At 34.3% G+C, this 25,948-nt stretch overlaps 1 protein-coding gene across 1 annotated transcript in view; it reads left to right on the forward strand.

The window, feature by feature from the left end:
• LOC150096239 (midasin) overlaps positions 1–25,948 on the forward strand; it is a 1,081,806-nt gene that overhangs the window by 941,211 nt on the left and 114,647 nt on the right. The window contains exons 78-79 of the mRNA XM_090409469.1: positions 7,825–7,933; positions 20,115–20,230. Of these exons, the coding sequence (XP_090265595.1) occupies positions 7,825–7,933; positions 20,115–20,230 (225 nt within the window). The remainder of the gene's footprint in view (positions 1–7,824; positions 7,934–20,114; positions 20,231–25,948) is intronic.

A 25,948-nucleotide genomic window follows, 5' to 3' on the forward strand; every position in this document is an offset into this window, starting at 1 on the left:
ATTTAAAACAGTATTATTGGGGAAAAAAATTAACGAAAACAAGCGGAATTTTAGCCAAGTTGGAATTTGACAAGACTAGAATTTTATTTTATATACTAATTATAGACTTAATGTCTAGTAAGTGTTATTAATAAAGCAGTTGTTCAAAAACTGGAGAGATTGCAGATATATAGAATTCTGAGGAATACTAGGGAAGTTACTAGATGATGATAGTAATGGAAGAACCATATAAAATAACAGAAATATCAGAACAGAACCTGGCACTGCTATTAATATTGAAGAATGTATCGGTAGAGCTATTCGAGTATGCAACTATTTAGTCACAGAACTGGAAACAAAATATTATAAATTAAAAATAGCATGAATATGACTAAAGAAAGACCATAATAAAGGTAGGTTGATTCATTTAGGAGTGTTTTAGATGATCCAAGTATAAGAGATCATTATAGCTAAGCCTTGACAAATAATAGACCAGTTTGAAAGAAAATTGTTAATCCAAAACTGTTCATGAGATCTTAATTGTACTAGTCTGTTATAAGAATTGTTACACCTTTTGAAGTTATACTTCAGAAAATAAGAATAAAAAAATCGGTATAAGAAAATATTCATTATAATCAGTTTTCCTTTTCCAGTATTAAGAATCAAGAGAATCAAGGCCGGTCCGAGAGTATCTGATGCCCCTAGGCAAAGAAAATTTAGGCGCCCTCATACATTGTCTCTCTATATTTTTTTCCCGAACTATGTAGCAAAATCCAGTGCCCCAAAGCTTAGCTCCCCTAGGTGATTTCCTAGGTTTGCCTAATAATAAAACTGGCCCTGCAGAGAATGAATATAGAACATGAATTTGGTAACTTGGAATGAACATATCAAAAGTGTAGAATGAGAAATTAAAAATAAACTTTCCTCTAATTTAGTGAATATGATAACATGAGTTTGAGTGTGATTATGAAGCAGTTCAGAAGCTACAGAAGACCAAAGAAAATCTGAGGAGGTATTTTGCTATGTAGCAAGTAGAAGGAAGAATGATTATGGAATAACTTTGATGAATAAAGATAGTAGGATACAAGAAAAAATAGTCATATCACTAAGTGATAAACATTACAGGAATATATCATCCATTTAGAAAAGAACTGACTTGTGAGGGAGGGGGGATGGAAAATTCTGATAAACACCTAGAATAAAAATGATATTAAAGCAACTGATATAACCACAAGAAAGAACATACAAGGATATAAGAATATAAGTTATCTTCATAACTCTGCTACTAATATGTTCTTTCTTGTGATTATATAGTTGTTTTAATATCATTTTTGTTCTAGGTATTTATCAGAACTTTCCAGACTTCCCCCCCCCCTTGTAAATGATGCCATTGGGGTTTGGTGGGATATTGGCCTGTGTGTTAAAAGAAAGTACAAAAGTATTGGCTTTTGTACTTTTAATGAGGCTATTTAAAGTCTAGTCAGTAGGCCATAAACAGACGTTGCAAATTATAAACTGAACAGTATCTCAGGAGTGGTGATTAACTTATTGGAAAAGTTCATTTGTCAAGTTGATTTAGAATAGAACACAGCTTTGTGAAGGGGAAAGCTCATGTTTTTGTTCTTTTCTAACTTTCTACAATAAAGTGACAGTTGAGTTGGTTAAGGCTACACCACGACACTTCCAGACTATGCATTTGATAGAATAGAAGGGGAAAGCTCTTGTTTTAGTTATTTTCTAACTTTCTACAATAAAGTGACAGTTGAGTTGGTTAAGGCTACACCACGACACTTCCAGACTATACATTTGATAGAACAGGATACCACACCAAACTATGGTATCTTCTTATCATGACATCGATAAGAAGATGGCTGATGAATAGTCATCAGAGATTATCATTATCATTGATGTTAATGCTGCTGTTTAATTTGAAAATTAATGATATTGGATATGATTTGAAGGGTGGTATATTAACAAATGAATGGGGGTGTCGGTTTAATGCAGCAAAATGTAAGGTCTTGAGGTTGGGACACATTGATGGGATGCTGCATACTCTATTGGAGGAGCTATATTGGAGGAAGTAAGGGAGAAACAAGAGATCTGGGGTCGATGATTGATAAAAACCTGAAATTTAGGTGACATATTGCAAAGGTGGTAAAGGTAATACAGAGGATTGCTGCAATAATGAGAAGGACACTGACAGCAGAGATAAGAGTTATCATTCCATTGTATAAGACTCTGATCAGACCACACTTAGACTATTGTTCACAGATTTGGTCCCCAGGATTTGAAGGGGATAAATTAACTGTGGAAAGGGTACAAAGGCAGATAACAAAGATGGTTTCAGGACTGTACAATGTTAGTTATAAGGATCGGCTGAGGGAATGTGTACTGCAGAGTTTGGTGGATAGAAGAAGGAGAGGTGATATGATATATGAGAAGACTTTTAAGCTGTTGAGAGGTGGTTACAGGGTTGACACTGGGGAGTTCTTTCGCTTGGTTGAACAGCGTGAAGGAGTGATGACAAGGGGCCATCCCTGGAAGTTACGAAAGGAAACTGTGAGCAAGAGGGTGAGGAGTGGTTTCTTTCCATGGAGGGTGGTTGAACCATGGAATGCATTGCCTGAGTAGTGAGAGCGAGAACGGTCAATGAGTGGTATGATAGACTGTGTTTCCTAAGAGGGATTCCCACGATGAGTCTTGATAGACTTTGTGTTTCCTAGGAAGGACCTCCCGCGATGAGTCTTTTGACTCCATGGAGGCCTGAATAATAATAATATCCAGTAGTTTGGTAATGGCACTATGTCACCTTGATTAGCAAGGTGACGTAGAAAATAATAAAATAAGTTTACAAAGGTAACAATTATCCTGCAAGGTAATTTAAACTGACAGCTCTTTCAAAGGATAATAATAACTAATTCGGTATGGCACAATGCAGGATTATGTACTTTGCGATGACAAGATGGCAAGTTCTATGTATTTGGAACTGGACTGCAAGAAATTGATAAGGCTAGGGGTTTGCAGGTGATTGCAGACAGAGAGTTGTGGTTCAGAGATTAATTGCAAAAGTGCCAATGATATTTCAGAGATTGAATTTTTGTTGATGTTATTGCCACATTTTTGGTTGCATTTCATTTTAGTACTGGAATGTAAATGTTCTGGTATTGGAATATTGCAGTTTCAGAAATGTTCTGTTAAGCAAGATTTTAAAGAGTGTATAGTCAATCCAAATCCAATGTCATTAGTACTGGCTAAGAAAATCATTTGTTTCACTTACCTTCTCTGAATCCTTACATCATTGCTAGCATCCTTAATCTTGACTCCAAGGAATTGTGATTGTTGATCATGTAGTACAAGGTATTTTTAATGTCACTTTTACCACGTGCATCCTCACTCACTCGCCACACTGATATTTTCCTCCTCTTTTGTCATTTGACTCACTGCTATCATTCTTCTTACTGCTATCACGCATGCTTACCAATTTTACTTTCCTTTCACAAACCATTCACTATGAAGTGGAATACATTTTACACATGCTACTGTAAACAAACTCATGCATACTGAAATCACTTGCTGTTGTTCTGTGCATCACTGCAATGATGTATGATACAGTATACTTCTAATCTTGAAGACAAAGCAAAAGAAATATATATGTTCAAAAAAAAATATGTGCAAACTTTTTGATAAGCCATCATGATATTTTCATGAGGCACAAATTGTAGGAAATAGTATTAGCAAACAACTTGATTACAGCTGCAGCAAATCTGTTTAATGTTTACTTAGTTTCCTGATTTGCCACCTTTACCTTATTTCTAAGAAGCTATTCATAAGAATTGGTCTTTCTAAGTCTGCTCCTTAAATTGAAGTTGTTTTTTAGAAAGTTTTTTTTTTTCTCCACTTGGTTATCAATTAAATTAAAAATGCCAAAACATTATATTCTTCTTGTTTAATCCTTTATCTAAGTGTAAGCAAACCCAGTTTGTGTGTGAAGTTTCTTCCTGGATAGACTACTTATATATAGAAGATAATGACTTCCCATTAATTACTTTAATATGAAGGTGGTCTGAAAAGTCTTGGCCTAACAATGAAAATACGAATTTATAATTTCAAATTTATTTTTATTTTTCAACATAATCTCCCTTAAGACTAATACATTTATTCCAGCGATGCTCAGGCACCATTATCCCCTACTTGTAGTGGTTCTCAGTAAGATCTGTAAAATATTCCTCTACAGCTGCAATCACCTCTTTATTTGAAGAAAAATGCTGACCAGCAAGGGAGAGTTTTAGTTTGGGGAAGAGATAGAATGTCCCAACAATTCATAATGCAGATCCCTTGATTTTCCCATTGCCAAAACACCTTGGTGGGCAGTTGCATTGTCCTGATGAAAGATGATTTTTTTCTTCTTCAAACCTGTTCTTTTCTCACAAATTTTTTTCATCTAGTCTGGTTAAAAGATTGGAAAAATGTATCCTGGTTATTGTTTTACCCTTTTCAAGATAAATAATAAACAAAATGCCTTTAGCATCCCAAAACACCAATTCCATAACCTTTCCTGCTGATGGAACCGGCTTTGTCTTCTTTGGCAGTGAACAACTGGCTTCTGTCCAATGTTTGACTGTTTGGATTCTGGTGTGTAATGGTGAATCCAAGGTGAATCCATAGTAATAAATTGATGCACAAAATCAGTTATATTCTTGTTAAAATTCACCAAGCACTGTTCAGAGATTTTCATGCAAGTGCATTTTTGATCAACTATAAGCAAGCATGCTACCCATCTTGCACAAATCTTTTTCATTTACAATTCTTCATGCAAAATGTATCCTGCACGTTCTTTTCAAGTGCCTATAGCCTCAGTAATTTCACGCACTTTGACTCGTCAGTCATCCAATACTATATTGTGCACTAGATCAATGATTTCTGGTGGTGTTACACTTTTTTGGATGTCCTTCACATGGATCATCTTCAAGGCTGGTACGGACACGTTTAAACTCGGTAGCCCATTTCTTAATTGTCGAAAACGATGGAGAAGAGTGCCCATAAACTTTTATGAATATCGATGAATTTCTTTTGGCATTTAATCTTCTTTTACAAAGAATTTTATAACTCCACGATACTCAATTTTATCCATTTCAAGGGATACAGGCAACACTTTTGCTTCAGACAGCTGTATAAAACAAACTACTTGATAGAATGACTTGCAATTTCACATGGATGCTTATGACAGATGTACCAACTTAGAATAAAAAATCTTGCAAATGGTGTTACCATCTATGGTCAAGGCCAAGAACTTTTCAGACCACCCTTATATCTCATAATGCAAAGCACACATTCTTTCAGGTGACTATAATGTGGTGCATTATAGGAAAGGCCACTACCCAGAGCAGTTTCGACCTTTATTGATATCTCATCAGTGGGAGCCAGATCCAGAAGAGATACGAAGTTTGAAGTAAAGAAGTTTACTTCAACTTTTGTTCATTTCAGTGAAGGAAAGGAAGAAAGCATATCAAACGTTCCTGGCAAATAAGTCAGCTTGTGCTCTTAGAGAATACAGAGACAAATGTAAGAAAGCTAAACACTGTGTAAAACTAGCTAAACAAAAGTCATGGGAAGACTTTGGTAAGAACATAGAAAATAAATATCAAGAAGGTGGCAAGATATTCTGGAAGTTGTTGAAGAAGCTCAGAAATGGAGGAAAGAGTGCTGTAAAAGGAATTAGAGATGATAAAGGTGATATGAAAACTGGAAAAAAAGATATCCTTGAAGTATGGAGGAATTACTTCGAAAAATTGCTAAATGAAACTAGCAATGATGACAGCACAGTGATAAAAAAACACTGACCAGGCATGCAATCAGGAATATATATCCATGCTTGAAGTAGAAAAAGCCATCAAAAGTCTGAAATGTGGAAAGGCAGCTGGAGTAGATGATATTAGACCAGAAATGCTCAAGTATGGAGGTATGAAAAGTTTACAGTGGCTACACTGCATAGTTCAGAGGGCCTGGACAGAAGGACGAATTCCAGACGATTGGAATAGAGCTCTCATAGTACCCATATATAAAAAGGGAAATAAAACTGATTGTGAGAATCACAGAGGTATTTCTCTATCGAATGTTCCTGGTAAGATTTATGCCAGTATACTTGAGAAACGGTTGAGAAGGATTGTGGAAGAGAAGCCTGGTGAGGAACAAGCTGGATTCAGGCCAAATAGAGGCTATCAGGATCAGATCTTCACTTTACGACAAATAGTTGAGAAATCATGGGAATATAACAAAGATCTGTATTTAAGTTTTGTCGATCTGGAAAAAGCATATGACAAGGTGCCAAGAGAGAAGCTATTCAAAACGCTACAGTTGTATGGTGTCAATGGATCATTATATCAAGCAATACTTAGTCTTTATTTGAGTTGTAAGTCAGCAGTTAGAATTGAAGGAAGTACAGGGAGATGGTTTAATGTTAAATCTGGTGTGAGACAAGGATGTATATTATCACCTCTGTCATTCATTATCTATATAGATTACATTATGAAAGAAAGTGGTATTAAACCTGATACCAAAATTGGAGATGTTAATGTCAGCTCCTGGCTTTATGCAGATGATGTTATACTTCTAAATAAATCTGCTACAAGTCTGCAATGACTAAACTGAATAACTGTTGTGATAGATATGGTATGAAGGTCAGCAATAACAAGACAAAAATAATGAAAATAGGCAGAAGCATTGAAATTATCAGCTGCATTGTGAATGAAGAACCTGTAGAACAAGTAAAACATTTCAGCTACTTAGGCACAATTTTTAGTGAAGATGGTAAATTAAATATGTAAATAGACAACAGAATCAACAAAGCTGGTATGGTAGGAAGTCAACTGAATAAATTTATATGGAATAAGAGAGAAATTAGTCAAAACACTAAATTAGCTGTATACAAGACAGTGTTCAAACCAATTTTAACTTATGGATCTGAGAGCTGGGTCAGAAGTAAAACACTTGACCAAAGACTAGAGACAGCAAATATGAGAGTCCTGTGAAAGATTAGGGGCGTGAATAGATGGCATCAATAGCAATATCATATTAAAAACGAGGATATTAGGAAAGAACTTGACATTGTCAGCATCCAGGAATGCGTTAGCAGAGCTAATCTCAGGTGGTATGGTCACTTAAACAGAATGGGCAAGGAAAGTTCAGCCAAACAAGTGTTCTCTGCCAGGTTGGCAGGAAAAAGACCGAGAGGAAGACCAAGATATAGGTGGATTGATGCAGTAAAAAGTGCCTTAGAAGATAGATATATAAATATATGATCTGACAGTGTTGTAGCTTTGGCAGGTAACAGAATGATTTGGCAGAAAATTGTAGTTAGGAAGTTAGTAATGATGTATATTTTTCATGTAGTACTATCATATTCTGTACACCCCTTGAGGGTATATATTAGGAATTTGATGATGATGATTTTTATTTTTTTTTCCTCTCCTTGTTACAATTTATTTAAAATTAATAACAAATTCATATTCACAGTAAGGAATCACCATCACTGTGTATATGACAATTAGTGAAGCATAATGATATATGCTTTACTAAATATAAAAATTAAATTACTACTCTTTTAATTTTCTTTTCTATTTATTCTTTTATTGATTTGACTATGAAAATGTTTGGTAATTCTGCTTAATGGACACTGGTGTCATCCGTTAAGTTGGTTCATACTACAATAATAACTGAAATTTATATTTTGAAGCATAGATTATAAATTAAGTCTGTTTGAAATATAGCTGAGCTTTTTATGTGGCCCAGCATTGGAAAAATACACTTTATTTGAATGTGTAAATGCATGCATATTCTTTTCTTTAGTTTTCCTGATGAAATTTTGAAAAATAATTGGACAGGCTGTAATTCCTATTACTATAGATCTATAGCAAAATTCTCTGCTTTTTCATCTGCTTTGGAATCACCATCAAAGGTAGGTGTTTTTTTTGTTCCTCTTTAGCATGTAATCTGTAATACACTTTGTTGTTGTTGTTATAAATAAATAACATTATATACAGGATATTCCATATGTCCCAAAGGGGATTTAAAATGTAAATAACATTTCTGATTATTAATTTTTTTCAGGTTTTCTAAGGAACATTTGGGAAATTAATCATGGAAAAGTTCACAACCCAACAACAAACCAAAATCTTGCAATTTTATTTTGAAAATCGGCATTTGATTATTCTAACGCAAAGAGAAGATTTTTTCATGAAAATCTGCAATTAATTTTCCATCATGTTTTCCAGATCTGACAGCTGAAGAACATTCGTGCAGAAATTAGGGAGCTGCAACCAGAAACATTAACTGCCACGATGCCAGTCTTTGTAAAGCTGAAAATGGAGGGACATTTACGTGTTGTGGTTTTTCATAACTAATAAAATAATCTCCAGGTTTTTTATATATATATATATATATATATATATATATACTAGGGGCAGGGCTCTGGTGCCCCCCCCCCCCCCCCGAGTTCCAGGCTGGTAAGATAAAAAACGTGACATAAAAATGTTTCAATCGGCTTATCTTTTTATATATATAGAGTAGATCTTTATATATATATATATATATATATATATATATATATAAACAGGGGCAAATATTCCGGGTCTGCTAGGTGTGTGGTGCTCATCCACGGAATATCAATATCACCGATATTATATTTTTGGATTTAATTCCATTAAAGACGCCTCTAATTATTTCCAGACTTCATGTGATTCCTAAAAGTAAGCACAATATATCAATGCCTCATGAATAGGACTCTTTTTGACATGTAAACATTGCATTACATTCGCATTAATAGCCCTGGTGTGCGTTCAAAATGTATACACCTTTGAAAAGATGTACAGATGATGCAGTGGATCAAATTCTTAGCATTTTAGTAGTTTTAAACTGCTCAGAAGGTGAGGTAGGGTGAGCTCTGAGACAATAGCACCTAAAGGCTGTGATTGGTTATTGTGTAAACCAATCCAATTGAATGTTGTCATTTGTCATGAGTTACTGTTTGTTTTCTGAGTTTCATCTGTCTTGTGTACAACTGACGTGGTAGGCAAGCTTTTATATATAATACAGACAATTATTTTAGAAATTATGGACTTTACAACCATGCTATAAATAACTATTTTAATTTCCCGACGTCTCGACCTTCATATTAAAGTCATCATCTGGAGTATATACAAGGACAAGCTGAGTTACATTTCACACAGTAAGCCAAAGAAACAATGATTTGATCATCTAGTCAAAAATATAAAAAAATACAGATAAAATTACTAATTAATTAATTATTTAGAAACTACATCAAAGCTAAATTCTATTTAAGATAACATGAGGGAAACATTCTTTCTTATAGATAGCTTTCTTACAGTAACAATGATGTCCTATTAATATTACAATTGTTATATTAGATTTAGGATTCTGAATTATCTACAGTCCTGTTTATAGTTAACTCTTAGGGAGAAAGGTTCCGTGGGTAGAATATGTGCCTTCCATAGGCTTGAGATTTTTAGACATTCATTATTGTTCAGATTGGGGTGGTTGATAAGAATCTCATAGGCTTCCTTAAGTTTGTTCATACCATGTTTTGGTGTGATGTAAACAACTGGTGCTTTTCCAGTCAATTCTATGTAAAGTGTTTTGGGCATGATCAGAAAGGCCAGCTTCACCATAGTTATTATATTTAATGTGTCGTTCATGTTCCTTTTGTCTGATAAGAATTGTGTGTTCTGTTTCCCCTATGGTAGATTACAGGTGCAATAAATACGATATACTCTAGGGTGGGCCAGCACAGGGAGTGGGTCTTTGGATGAGTTGAGTAAGCTTTTTAATTTTGCAGGAGGTTTAAAGGTGGCTTTGAGGTTGTATTTCTGTAGTATTCTGTTTATTTTATCTGATGTCCCTTTAATGTAAGGAATGGTTATGGTTTTATTGTAGTCTAGTTTATCTTTGTTTTTTATTGAGGTCTTGTAGAGAATTGTATTAATAGTGTTTTGGCTGTAACCATTTTTCAGAAAAGTTGATTTCATTTATATGTCTAGTATACGCTGTCAATTCCTTAAATATTAGTTATCATATTATCATTTTTAGAAAAGTATTGCTGAAAACTTTAAATTTGTCTTTCAGCACTTGTTCATTGGAGCAGATCTTCAAAGCCCTGTTTTTTAGAGTATTAATGACACCTAGTTTTTGTGTTGGGTGGTGGTAGGACTTTTTGTGTATATATTGGCCAGTATGTGTCAGTTTCTGGTAAACAATGAAGAAAAGACTGCAGAAGGAAGACGTGTGGCAAGTGTATCTAGAAACGGAAGTGTGTTCTGTTTTTCAATCTCAATTGTGAACTGTGTGTGTTTGTGTTGTTTGTTTAGGTGGCTAAGGAAAGTGTCTAGTGTATGGTTGCCATGGAGCCAGATTGCGAAAACATCGTCAAAGTATCTAAGCCAGACGTTGGGTTTTAAAGGAGAGGAATCTAGAGCATGTTGCTCAAAATATTCCATATAAAAGTTAGCAATAGGGGGAGATAATGGCGTGCCCAGCTGTGCCTTCTTTTTGTAGGTAGAAAGTGTTTTGCCATACAAAATAACCAGATTGTAATACATGTGCAAAGAGCGCCATGATATCTGGAGGGAATTTGTTCTATAAAAGAAGGATTGTGTCATTGATTGGGACATTTGTAAAGAAGGCAGAGATGTCAAAACTAACTAATAAATCATCTTTTTCTAATGTAATGTCTTTGATTATGTTTATGACGTATTGTGTGTTTCTGATATAGGAGGGGGAATGACCTACCAACTCCTTGAGTGTTTGCTAATTTCTTGGCTAGGTGATAATTCAGGCTGTCTATACCTTCAACTATTGGCTGGAGTGGTGTGTTTCATTTGTGTATCTTTTGTAGACCGTAAATTCTCCGGGAACGAGCATAGTGCGAAAGTAATTTTTTCACTGTATCTTCGGGCCATGTAGTAATTGATTTCAAGTAGTTTCTCTGTTTTCTTTTTCATTCTATTAGTTTGGTCATAGTTAACAAGTTGGTATGTACTATTGTCCAAGACTAGCAGATTCGTTTTTTCTAAATAAGTGGTTCGGTTTAGAATAACGGTAGCACTTCCTTTATCAGCTCTAGTTATTACGATGTTCGGATTTGATTTTAATGATTTCACCGCTGTTAATTCGTGTTTCGTTAAGTTGCTGGTTATTGTTTTCTTATGATTTATATTTAAAATGTTGACGGTTTCCAAATGTATTTTATCTGTTATGTTATTTGGGATGAATCATAAGCCTCTTTCAGTATTACAAAAAAATCTAGTTTGTTCATCGCTCTGGGTGCAAGGCAAAATTTAGACTTTTGCTGAGTAGCGACAGTTCATCTTTGTTTTGGGCGTGGTTGGATAGGTTAACTACGTTGCTGTTACCTGCAGGCGATTTGTGGTTCCTGTTTTTTCTTGCTTCTGGTTGGTTGTTAACGTTCACTGTGAAGAAATTCGAATATGTCCATTGCTTTTGTCGATCTTTTAGTCTATGAAATTTGGATATGAGATTTTCTTTCTTAGTTTGAAGGATATGGTTCGCCGTATTATCCATAATCTTTTTGAGGATAATCCAGATATCTGCGTTCAAGTAACTTGAAAGTTCAGATTTTACATTTTGTACCTGGTTTTGAGTAACGACCAAGTTTTTTCTCGTAGCCTGGATCTGTTCTCTGAGTAACGTTTTCTCCATGCAATGGTATATTCGTTGTGCCTTTGTTGAAGTAAATTTTCTCTTTAGTTTGATACAATTCAGAATGATATTGGTGTCTCTACAATGTTTTAAAAATGCCAGTCGTTTGATCAAACCAGAAACATGAATCTTCAACTTACTGTATTGATTGATCGCATGTGGGTCGAATCTCCATGAATTATCAGAATCCTTTCTTTTAGTGTTGCACTGTGATCAGCATTCATTTTAGAAATTATGGACTTTACAACCGTGTTATAAATAATTATTTTAATTTCCCGACGTTTAGACCTTCATATTAAGGTCATCATTTGGAGTATATACAAATATACAAGTACAAGCTGAGTTACATTTCACACAGTAAGCTAAAGAAACAATGATTTGATCACCGGTTATTCTACTTTCTCGCTAAGAGTTAACTATAAACAGGACTGTAGATAATCCAGAATCCTAAATCTAATATAACAATTGCAATGTTAAAAAAGGTACATCTTTATTATTGTAAGAAAACTATATAAGAAAGAATGTTTCTCTCATGTTAACTTAAATAGAATTTAGCTTTGATGTAGTTTCTAAATAATTAATTAATTTGTAATTTTATCTGCATTTTTTTATTTTATTTTTTTGACTGGATGTCATGCCAGTAGAATAACCGGTGATCAAATCATTGTTTCTTTGGCTTACTGTGTGAAATGTCACTCAGCTTGTCCTTGTATATTTGTTTATGCTCCAGATGATGACCTTAATATGAAGGTCGAAACGTCAAGAAATTAAAATAGTTATTTATAACATAGTTGTAAAGTCCATAATTTCTAAAATGAATGCTAATCACCGTGCAACACTAAAAGAAAGGATAATATAGACAAGTTTTTAATATATAATTTGCAATAAATTTATAACTTTTTTCCTCATATTTACAATGGGAAACAGTATTGTAGTCGAAAGAGGTAAGCCTTGTCCTCCTCTTTCAAATTTTACACCTTTGAGTAATTCAAATATACCAACCAAATATAGCATCCTACTTCATTATTGCTTTCTAACCTACGGTATCCTAAAACGAACATGTTGTCCCTCACTCTGCACTAATTTGGTTACAATTAATTGATTAAGTAAAGTATTTAAAGTATAAATTATTCTAGAACTTGGGGAGGCTCTGGCGCCTGTGGCACCCAATCCCCTGATTTCCGGACTGGTAAGCCGGTTCTCCTTCAATTCTGATGACTCGAGACATGAGACAACAATGTGTTTGTCTCATGAAGGCAAACAAATTGTTGGATGTTTCAAAACAAAGAAGAGACAAAAAATGTGACATAAAAACGTTTCAAATTTTAGCTTATTTGTTTATATATATTATTCTACAATTAATTGCATTGGACCAATTAAGATGAGCACTGATGTGCTATGCTTTTAAAACTTTCATACATTGATAAAAATGCAATCATACGGACAGGTTGAATAAGTCACAATAGCACACCCAACTGAAATGGGCATGTGATGCCACTGATATATAATGTTATGCAATGAGCATGAAATATTATACCGTTCCTGTAATATAACCAAGAAAAGAATTTGGAAATCCTTAGAAATGGTATCAGATCAAGAACACACCTAAATATAAACCCTAATATTAACTTATTTCAATACATGCTAGTCATAGCTAGCCAAACACATAAGCATGCAACATGTTCAACAATGAAATGCATAATTACAAATATTTTTTATTTAGAAATAATGTCATTATTTTGGTTTTCTCAGGATTAATGTCTAATCCGATTTCTGATGATTTAGTTGTTAGCTCTTCTATCATTTGTTTTAAGTATTTCATATTGTTTGCAATAATAAGAATATCATCAGCAAATCTTAGTTTGTTTAATTTAATTCCATTAATATTTACAATGGCTCTTCTTTTTACAAATGGGCATAGATTCAATTCATAAGGAGGAACAAAAGAGATCACTTTTACTCTGTCATGCCAGTGGAGATGAGCCTGACGACATCTATTATGTGGTGATAAAACATCTTTAGCAGATCTTCTTCTCTTACTATACAAGAGGTTACTTGCCAAGGAGGAATTTCCATGTTCGTGGCAAAAGTCTACGGTCATTGCCATCCCAAAACCAGGAATAGCTCCAACACAATCAACCAATTACTGATCTATCACTCTGATCAGCTCTCTTTTAAGATATTGAAGAAAATGTTAAATTGCAGACTTGTCAAGTATATAAATAGCAATGATCTTCTCTCCAACACACAGTGTGACTTTCATAGTCACCATTTGGCATTTGACCATTTAGTCCATTTAGAAACGTGTAAGAGATGCATTCCTGAAATGTGAACATTGCAGAAATGCATCAGTTCCTGGTTTCAGTTTTCTCTGACATGAGAAAGCTTAACACTGAAAGGAGGTCTAGCATATTAAAAGACCTGTATAATCTATGACTCAGGGGCCATCTTCCAGCTTTTAAAAAATTTATGTTCTACAATTTTTGTTTCAAATGAGGATTCTTAATTTTTATTGTCAATGTGTTGGATAGACAGCCAAACTGGAATTGAGATAAAATGTCACTGCAAATGCAATTGCAAAGTCAGGTGGTACTCCGCATATTGTTTGTCAGTTCCCTATACAGACTGGAAACAGTTAATAAGAGCAGAGTTGATTAATGAATGACAGCCATCATTTAGGGAGAAGAAACGAATAAATTGCATTAGATCAAGCAGTCAGCGAAGATACAGAAGAAAGGAAATTGTACTTGCTATGCTTGGCATAAGCCACATTCTTATCTATTAAGGACTGATGATCTGCCTATGTGGTTACCCTTGTAACTCTTGTCTACCATATGCCATGTTCTGGTGGAGTACTAATGCTTCAGTCAAGAGTGGAATGCAGTTTTTACTAGTCTAGCTATGCCATATATGCTCAGACACACAATATCAGACTCAGGAAAAAAAGACATAAAATCCTATTTGAAAAAAAATATTTTTTTCAAATAATTAATTTACATAAATAAATCTGATCTGAAATAGAATTTATTTATATATATTGAATTGTTCAATGTTTTTTTAAAAAAAAAAGTTTTCCTAACACTTTTTTAAAAGTGTTATAACAAATATAACAAAAGTTATATTGAAAAACATTTCAATATATTTGTAATGGCACAAGATGATCTTTCTTTTTTCTCTTGCCAATAATCCCCAAACCATCCAACCTACTAATTACTCTTTACACATGAATTCTGATACCCTAAGTATAAAACAAAAATAATCTATTTAAAAATAGTAGCAACTACATAATTTGAGGATAATGATAAACTGACAGTTCTTCAAAAGCATCGAGCACTTCGTAAAGAAAGCACAATGTATACGGTATACCTTGACCTTTGTCAAGGTATACGGTGAAGAAAAGAAAGTACAATGTATACGGTACACCGTATACCTTGACAAAGGTCAGACCATCAGATAATGCTGCAAATGTTTCTCAGATGTTGCCATAATAAGAGGCCTATTTATCAATTGTCATGACATCCTGCAATAGTCAGCTTGAATTAATGAGTTATGTTAGAATTTATATTATTAGTTAATTTCTCAGCTTATTGCCATTACTATTGTACTATTTAATAACCAGTCCAGAACAGTTCAGTATTTTACCAACCAGTATGTCTCTACTGCTCACCAGTTGACTATACCCAGAAGTCAAAAGTTGGTTGATGCTATCCCATTTCAGGGATTGGTTAATTGAACATTTGGTTAATTACACACGTATGGGCATTCAATATAAAAAAAAATAAAACAACTATTTGGAATAATGATCCTTCCAATTTCTCATCACACACACGTGCACACACACGCTCATACCATAAAAGTTATAAGATCTAGCCATTTTCAAATATTATATATAATATGTCTTTAGTGAGAGGTTTACATATTCAACTTTGTGAATCAGATATAAAAAAGGTATTTATTTAAGAAAGTTGACAAATCTCATCTCTTTACTTGAGATTGTATAATAGATTATATAATTATAAGTACAGATTACTGAGCAGCACCAAGTAGCCTGGCTTATAAACTTTTTTATGTGCGTCTCCCCATGAAAAGCTATAAACCTATAGTACATAGATTTTATGGGCAGGCTATCATTTTATTTAATTTTTTGTACTTTTTAATTATTTTTACATAAACTAGAAACTCAGCTTTAATGACCAAACATGCAACTTTTTAAACCACTTTAGACCTCTAATAAGTGTCGTCTCACACCAGATGATGAAATTTATCTTCTGTCTAAAGACAATCACAAACATCCATACCTACCTGAAGCTCTGGTTGGCTTATGTGGGGTGGCCCATAAAGCATTTACATGATATGGTTTTTCATAACTAATAAAAAAAAATCTGGTAATGTTGAAAAACTTATACAGCAGGATTCGAACTTACAGCCTGTTGGATATCAGGTACATTAACTACTTGGCAAACAGGCCAATAATATGATAGGATGGTTAGTCTTATCTCGATAATCTATGTCTCTCAGTTTCCATGAGGCAAAAACCATGCATTCTTCATTAAATCAGATTAATTTCTTTGCAAACAAAAACTTTGTTTTTGTTTGCAAAAAAATTAATCTTCAAACAAAAAAACTGTGGAGGTGCTATACACATGCAGTAAACCTTTGCAGAACGCGATTTTGCACATATGTGTTATCTTAATTGTTTCCATTTAATTTGTCCAACACTAGAATTTCATTCACATGCGGTACACTGCAGAGCATCGGCTGGCAACCCTGCTTGGCACTGCCCGCTAGCTGAGTGACCCAGGCCGAGTTGCGATCATTTCACTCATGTTAGCAGAGCTGTAATCACGTATTTATCAGTGTTTATCCTCTTCTCCTTTTGCATTTGTATTTCTTTTAATCTCAAAAATTCAATATGATATCTAAGAGGAAGAATGAAGATGATAAAGCAGCAAAAAGACGCAAAGTTTTGACATTATCTCAGAAAATTGAAATTTTATATAAGTTGAAAAATGGTACATGTGTTTCATCGCTTGCAAGAGAACTAGCTATAAACAAATCAAGCATAAGAACAATACGGGAGAATGAAGAAAAGATTCGGCCTAGTGTCAAAGCTTCAGGCGATACTTCGGCAAAGGTTGTTCAAGTTTCAAGAAGAATTCCGCAATTGGAAAAGATGGAAAAAATATTAATAGCTTGGAATGTACAAATTAATCGTACAAATTGCAAAAGCAATTGGTGGCGAAGGATTTTCAGATATGGAAGAAGGAGAAGTCAAAGAATTAATCGAGAAATGAAGAATTGGGTGATCTTGTATAGTTCGCCCACTGTTTGTAGATCTCTCCTTGGCATTTTGCGAAGAATAGTCGATTCATGCTGAAGGGGGGGGGTAGAAATGAAGGATGTATGAATTGGTCGCCAACATGCGAAATCACATGCTTTCTTGTCTGTCACTGTACTAGCTTGATTTTTGTTGTCACTATTTTGCATTATTTTTTTATTATTAATATGTATGATGGATCCAGTACAGTCAACAAGTTCTGTTGTTAAATGTTTCAGTAGCTCTTGCAAAAGAATATTGAATAATGTGCTGACATTCTGCGAAAAAGAATTGTCTCCTTGTTCCCCTTTCTCAAGTCATAAAACATGCAAGCAATTGCGGACATATCAGGGTCGACAGTTAAAAGAATTCGTAGGGAATCAAAAGGTGAAGGTAAGCCAAAATTTAAATCCCCTAAAAAAAAAGCGCCAGAGTAAAGAAAACCATGAAACCGTAGCTTTGAATGATTTTGATGTAGACGCTATAAGAAGAACTATTCACGAATTTTACGTGGTCGAGAAAAGAGTGCCAACTCTTTCGAAATTGATTCCTGTGCTTGAAGAAAAAATTAATTTTCCTTGGAAAAGAGAAACTTTAAGGAAAAGACTTCATGAAATCAGATTTTGTTTTAAAAAGTCCCAGAATTAAAGAAAACTTATCATGGAGCAAAGTGACATTGTTTTATCTAGAACACAGTATTTGAGAGCAATAAGATGAAACTTGGATTGATAGTAATTTAACTTATGGAAAATGTTGGCAGTCTAAAGAAGAATGTGGCGTGCTACAAACTGGAAATGTCTTGGGCGCATAATAATTTTGTGTGCGGGTGGAGAAATGGGTTTTTTTACTGAATTCAAACTTACTATACAAAGCCAATTCAACTACTGGAGATTACAATGGGCAAATGAATTCTACGATCTTCGAAAAGTGGACAGAAGAAAAACTGATTCCAAACCTTCCTAAAAATGCTGTTGTTATAATTGATAATGCTTCATATCACTCTATTCGATTAAACAAAGTTCCAAATTGGTCTAATAAGAAGCAAGTTCTTATGGATTGGCTCTCTGCAAATAACATTTCTCATTCCCCAGATATGCGAAAAATTGAATTGCTTAATTTGGTCAAAAGAAACTCGCCCACAACTAAACTATTTAAATTTGACATGATGCTCAAAAAGCATGGATTTCTAGCTTTGCTTTTTTTATCATTGCGATATTAATGCTATTGAGTATTTTTGGGCAGAAGTGAAAAGTTTCATTCGCCATCACAACGTAACTGGAGATATTGACATGGCGAAACTTTTTAAGCTTTCAGAACAGGCGATTGAAAGTATTACAGTTCAGAACTGGGGAAAATATTGCTCTCATGTCACCTCATTGGAAAATATGTATTGGGACAGAGACGGAATTATCGAAGAATTATGAGAACCTTTGGTGATCAGTTTAAGTGAAAGTAATGGCGATTCGGACACCAATTCAGATGACTCTGAAGATTAAAAGGATTTAATAATGGTCTTTTTTCCCAACATTTTTTTTGCATGGGTTTGTTAAAAGAGTCACAACAAGTCATAAATAATTAATCGGTTTAGGACATTAAAGTGTCTCAGTTCTCTCAACTGTAAGATTAGAATATCTAAGTTCATTTGAAAAAATTTCTGTTTTTCTGTATAATTATTTTTATTTTATAGAAAACTTCCTTAAAAATAAACTTAGTTAAATTTTTGTTTTATGCTATACCTTTTTTTTTAATTTTGGTAATACTCTACGTACATTTTTCCAACTGTTATACAAGCAAAATAGTTACACTTAAAAACTACAATGTTCATAAAAGAAAAGCTAAATTTTCCGACCTGTAATAATAAAGAAACTAATCCCAGAAGACAGATTGATTACCCTATTATCGGAATGGATTCTCCTTTTTCTGACATGCCCAGAAGTGTCGAGGGATCTCTAATCGGTGGGTGAACTATAGCACCAGCCGATAGTGAAGAAGAAGATAAAGCGCCTTTAACTTACAAGACGTTAAACAAATTGTTAAAAAAGGCACAGGAACTGTCTGATTTTGCAATGGAGATTGACCCAAATGAAGAAAGAAGAGAGGACACTTTATGAAAGGCATTGAAAAACTCTGCGCTCCTTACCGTGAAACTTTTAAAGAGTTGTGTCAGTCATTGTCCCAAGCAAAAATCACTAGCTTTTTAAAAAAATAATTGTATCATGTATCTACTTATTAAGCAGTAATAAAAATCCTTTCAATTAACATTTGTTTCATTTTTCCCTTTTAATTATAACAATATGTAGGTTAGTTTAAATTATATATATACATACTTTCTTAATTTGAACTATACCTAACACATTTTTTTCCATGGAAAGTTAACTTTGCAGAACGTGATTTTACCATGCATGCAATGTATTAATGATGTAACCCCCGCGTTCGGCAAGCGTTTACTGTATTAAAATTCTCATCATAATGAAGTTGTCATAAAATGCATAAAGACTTTTAGTTGAACTGCTTTAGGTATTTTGTAAATATATGTATGTTGTTGACAAATGGAAGAAGTAAAGTTCTCACAGAATGATTTATATATAAAATTAAATTTATAAATATAGTTTTTCTAACATATTCTTGTCTCTCCATCTCACAAATAAAATTTAGTCTACATCACTGTATGTTGCATCTGCAACACTTGTAGAAATTATCTATTTTACATTAATACCATAGGTGAAGTTAGCATTAGATAATTCAGAAATCCCACTCTGAAGACCAGAGGAAATTTTTTTTCGACTAGTTCAGGCCAGCAATAAGCAATATGGTGAGCTCACACAAAGCAGTATAATTTATTTACCACCTAATGACATTCACAAACTTCTATTCCTTGCAATGGAATTCAAACTCATGATCTGTTAGTTGGATAGCAGTGATATATTGTTCACTCTGTCAACTAGACTGGTACCAGATTTTCTTTTATTTAAAACTGTGTCATGTGTTGAGGGGGAATCCTGGATTAATTTCAATTATAAGTTTCAGTAATAGTAGTGATTATATATTTAAGGTATATCATTAATACTAGAAATGTGCAAATCACTAGGAACTTACCATGGGGATTATTGAACGCTGCAGAGGTTTCATTGGTCATTTGATGGAGATTGCAATAAAGCAACGTTCAGATCTTGCAGAAAACCTGAAAAATGCTACTAAACTGAGGTAAGTAGTTTTTTTTTCCTCCATATTAGTGGAAAATTTTAATTATGTAATATTGTAGTTTATAGATGTTAACTCATTTACTTACATTTTTCAATAAGCATGAATAATCTATTTCTGTTGATTACTTAGCATATCTCTGGAATTATGATTCTATTGCATTTCCAAAAATGCAAAAAGATGCTATATGTTAATTTTTTCGATCTCTCATGATGAGTTTTTGGACTCCATGGAGGCACGTTCCATAACAATATTATACTGTAAATTTAAAAAAAAACAGGTTTATTTCACAGTCTTTCGCATTTGATGTAGATCAGTTTTTTTTTAACTTGAACATGATATAGATGACTTTATATACACCATTGCAGGTTCTTTAATACAAACTAAACTGCAACTGAAGCTCTAGTTGGCTTATGTGGGGTGTCCCATAAATCATGAAAGGTATTTACATGATGTGGTTTTTCATAACTAAAAAAAAAAATCTGGTAATGTTAAAAAACTTATACAGTTGTTTTTCACAGGATGTTCGATGACTTATAGGCCACCCTGTGTTATCAAATTATTTAATTACTTGTAATATCTTGTACTTCATAAATGGAAATTGAGGGTTATTAGAAATAATTGTACCTTTACTGCATACTTATGAGAATTTTTCAACATTTGCCATTTGATTGGAAATCTTGAGTTTGAATCCTGTCTTAGATGCAAACATTGAAGGAGAGGGATTCCCCCCCCCCCTGTGCCAGTGCTTGGGTTTTTCATCCTGCAAAACAGCAAGCAAGCCAAAGTATATACACACACAATAATAAATTTAGTTTAATCCTTTATCCAAGTGTGAGCAAACAAAGTTTGCACCTGAAAATGTCTTCAGGACTAAGGTAAGGTAGTACAACAGTGGGCAGCTCGGAGTAAAGATGGACCAAGCTAACATCACTCCTATCTCAGTATCTCTCATAATGCAAAACACATCTCCTTGCAGATATGTATAATGTTATGCATTAAGGGAAGGGCCACTACCCAGACCGGTTTTATTGAGATCTCATCAGTGGGAGCCAGGCCCAAAAGTGGAGATACCAAGGCAGAAGCAATGGAGAGGTCATCTTTACCTATAGTAGTTGCCAAAAGGTGTGCCACCTTATTATTAAATTATTCTGGATTTAGAGAAAGATGTTGAAAGTTTATTTTTCACTTGGTTAGACTATAATAAATTTAGTTTAATCCTTTATCCAAGTGTGAGCAAACAAAGTTTGCACCTGAAAATATCTTCAGGACTGAGGTCTCAGTCCTGAAGATATTTTCTGGTGCAAACTTTGTTTGCTCACACTTGGATAAAGGATTAAACTAAATTTATTATAGTCTAACCAAGTGAAAAATAAACTTTGAACTTCAATATACACAAAATATATTGACTTCTTGATATATTCCAGTAGCTGACTTTGTGCTGTTTGCCCAAGTTCCCTGACAGAAACAATGGGGGGGAGCCCTGTTTAACTGGGTGACATTGTGAAATTCTGTCATGTTATACCATTATTTTGCATTGTGGTTTAAACTAATAAGAATAAAATTTGGTCATCTGAATCCCAAATTAGCAGTCCATCCTTGATCGTTCAGTATACACATGAATAGCTAACAGGGTACATCACGAGAAGGTGAGGAATAATCATGAGGTTAGAAGCTCTGGTCAGTTCTTCGCATTACTTAAAAGGCTACATGGGCATCTCCTTCCGGTTATTATACAGCTTTTGACCCTTACATACCCTGACAGATAACAGATCAATTTGGAGGAAAATTGTTGATTGGGAGTTAGTGATGGTTTGAGTTTTTCATGTAGTACTATGATAATGCCATCCTTACAAGTAACCCTAAAAATATAGGCAGCCCTCGGTTTACGCCGATTCACAATAACGCCGGTTGGCTGCGCGTGCTTTCTTACTGTAGAAATGATGCTAGCAGGCACTATAGTGTTTGAATGTTTACCAAGCTACTACGACGTATATGTATCAAACCTAGTTTTAATGTTGAATTTACCTAATTGTTCTATTTGATTTTTTTTACGTACATACGTATTTAAATTGATAAAGTACGTAATTACATACCATGTCTGATAATAGAAGTGCAGAAAAATTAGCAGAACTTAGTGTTAAGAAGATGCGGAAATCAATCATACTTGAAAAGAAGATGGAGGTGATTTGAAGAATGGAAGATGGGCAGACACGTGCTAATGTCTGTAGAAGTATGAACTTACCTCCATCAACTGTTACTACAATTATGAAAAATGCAGGTAGAATAAAACAGTCTGCGCAAATCCACGGCAACACTAAATGCAAAACATATACGTTATAGCAGGGGTAAACTTCATGAAAAAATGGAAAAATTATTATCATTATGGGTGGATGACTTGAATCAGAAAAACATTCCTCTGATGCAGGCTGTTATAACTGAGAAAGCAAAAACAATTTTTGAGGATCTTAAAAAGACAGATGGAGGCGAAGAAATATTTTTAGGAAGCAAAGGTTGGTTTTGCACACAGGCGCCGGACACTACTGCCATGCTACTGGGTGTAGGGGTGGCAACTAAAGTTTTGCACATGCGTGCCGGACACTACTGGCGCGCCCCTGGCCACAGTGTCAAATTATGTGGTGAGGCGGCAAGTGAAGATGTTGCGACAGCAGCTGCTTTTCCTAAAGAATTTCAAGACTGTGTAGAACAAGGAAGTTATCCTCCTGATCTCATTTTTAATGTTGATGAGACTGGGCTCTATTGGAAAAAATTGCCATCACGCACCTTCATTTCCTGTGAAGAACGTTCCGCTCCAGGTTTTAAAGCTGCAAAAGATAGACTTATGCTTTTGTTGGGTGCAGATTCTACAGAACTTTGAAGCTTAAACCAATGTTGGTGTACTATTCACAGACACCACGCACCTTCAAGGGTCTAAAAGACATGCTGCCAGCCTATTGGAAAGGGAACAAGAAAGCTTGGGTTACACGAGACGTTTTTATAGATTGGTACACAAATTATTTTTGTCCTACCGTGCTTTGCTTCTGTAAAGAAAATGATTTGCCAGCCAAGGCATTGCTTCTCTTGGATAATGCCCCTGGACATCCTCAAAACCTTGCTGAAGTAAAAAAACCATTGGATGTCAAGGTTGTTTACATGCCCCCAAACACAACATCGCTTTTGCAACTGATGGATCAGGGGATTATATCAATCTTCAAAGCCTGTTACCTCCGTATAACATTTATGAAAATGGTAAGAGTCTTGGACACTTCAGGAAGAACTATCAAAGACTATTGGCAGTCATTCGATATTTTGAAGGGCATTAACAACATCAAGGCAGCTTGGAATGACGTGTCAGCAAATTGTTTAAAAGGAGCATGGCAAAAACTTCTTCCAACATTTATGCACGACTTCGAGGAATTAGAGCAAGAGGAGAATGTTATTGAAGATGTTACCAAGCTTGCGCGAGAGGTGGGATTGTACGATATTACAGCTGAAGATGTGACAGAAGTCTTAGAGAGCCATGATAAACTGCTTTCCAATGAAGACTTAAAAGAATTAGCCAAACAATTAAGTCAACATCCAAAGGAGGAGAAAGAATACGAAGAAGGTCCTCTGAGAGATATGAAAACGGCTGATTTACAGTGTATTCTTGCAAGCATAGAGACATTGACTGATGAACTCTGCAAAATGGACCACAATTGGGAACGGAGTGCAAACGTAAAATGGAGTGTAATTGCATCTATTCGACCTGACACTGAACTCCTTAAAGAAAGAAAAAGAAAATCTAGGCAGTTAACACTGGATACTTTTTTTTTTAAAAAATGCAGGTGATCCGAAACCAGGAACTTCAACATAGAAATATGTAATATCTTTTGGAAGTTTCATATTTTTTGTATATAATTTTGTTTTCGTTATTAATAATTTTATTTTAACAAATATATATGTATGTATTATCAAAGCTTTAAATATAATAATGTTGTTACACATACTTCGTGTGCATATTTTTTGAATGGAACATAACTTCATTCCTCCCATTAAAATTGGGTTCATTTTACGGCGATTCGGTTTACACCCGTTTTTCAGGAACGGAACTGAGGCATAAACTGAGGGCTGCCTGTATTAGGTTTTTTTTTTTTTTTTTATCTGGTCTCTGTCAATAAGGCTTTTGTTTTTATGTGGCTTTTTTTTTTTAATTGTTGAATTAAATGTTGAATATATAATTTTGAGTGTGGAAAAATCTTTTGCCTGATCTTATATTATAGTTGCATTTCAGACTCAGTGTAGCAAATTTGTAAATCAAAAATTGGTCTTCCATTATTTTATATGGAAAACATTTCATAATTGGTACTTGAGTACAAAAATCACCCATTTAAAATAATATCTTTATTTTATTTTATTTTTATTTTTTTGTCTCCTACCTACATAGTAGTAAAGTATTTTTTTTATAATTTTTTATATTTTTTTACATTTTTATGACCTTGACACTTTGCTCTGGAGACCAAATTTTGAACTTTTTCCAAGCCACTCAGGCATTCAAAAATTGAAGTGTTGCTCTTACTTCAGGCAATTTTATTGTCTGACATAACACTTGTAGCCTGTTGCTGGTTTCAGTCTTGCCTGTAGACATGGATTTGAAACCACAGTTCTCTTGCCCACTGGTTGGAGAGTGGGTATGCTCACACAAGATTTTATTATCATAAAATCATTCAAGAATACATTTTTGCAGTAGTTTGTGGAAGTTTTCATAAACAACTTAATTTAAAAGTGACAAAAATGAACTGTTGCCATAACTTATACATATCATTAATATCTTCATCTTCTGCGATAGCGTGAAATTTTGAACTCTACTGATGTTGAGTTGGGATTTGTTCCAGTAACTGATTTTTCACCATTCACCCTCATTTTTTGAGAAAGACAAAGACAATGGGGCTTTGTTTAACCAGCGATGCTCCAGCCAACATGAAATTCTGTCATGTTGTACCATCATTTTGACTTAAGATTTAAGCCAATAAGAATACAATTTGGTTAGCTATATTCCAAATTGTCAGCCCACCCTTGTTCATTATCGAGATAGATACCTAACCAGGTGCACCACAAGAAGGTGAGGATTGGATATTAAATCAGATGCCCTGATTGGTTCTTCAAATCCCATAAAATGCTACTTGGTGATCTCCTCTCAATACAGCTTTGACCTTTAAGCACCTTTCCTATCATCATCTCTCTGTCTCTCCCCCCCCCCTCCCTCTTTATATTAGACTGTTCATGAAAATTGCATTTCTTAAAAATAGTCAACTGGGGTTAGTTTTCATTAACATGGGGGAAAAAAAAGAGCTTACAACACAGCTTGGAGAATTAGAATGCTGAAAGGCCTATACAACTTCAGTTTTAGATGGAATCTTCATCTTTTTCACAGAAACCCAATCTTTCACATCCAATTTGAAACCACAAGAGTACCCACAAAAGCCAGTTTTATTGTCATGCTATTTGCATTTAAAGTATAAAGAACTTGATAACAGAACTTCCTCCTATCATAAGCAATTCCTCTATGTGGATGACTTAACTGTTGTTTGCTAAGTCATGTCATCTTTATATGATCTGCAATATAAGGATCATATAAAGATGATTGCAGCAAGCCATTGACCTATCTCTTCATCAGGCTGCTTGCAAGTAGGTTTAGATTTTTACCACAGAACAATTTTTATTAATGCTTGAGATTTTTGC

This window comes from Typopeltis vanoorti, chromosome 19, assembly GCF_054136105.1.
Source record: "Typopeltis vanoorti isolate ZY-2024b chromosome 19, IOZ_Tvanoo_1.0, whole genome shotgun sequence".
Lineage (NCBI taxonomy): Eukaryota > Metazoa > Arthropoda > Arachnida > Uropygi > Thelyphonidae > Typopeltis > Typopeltis vanoorti.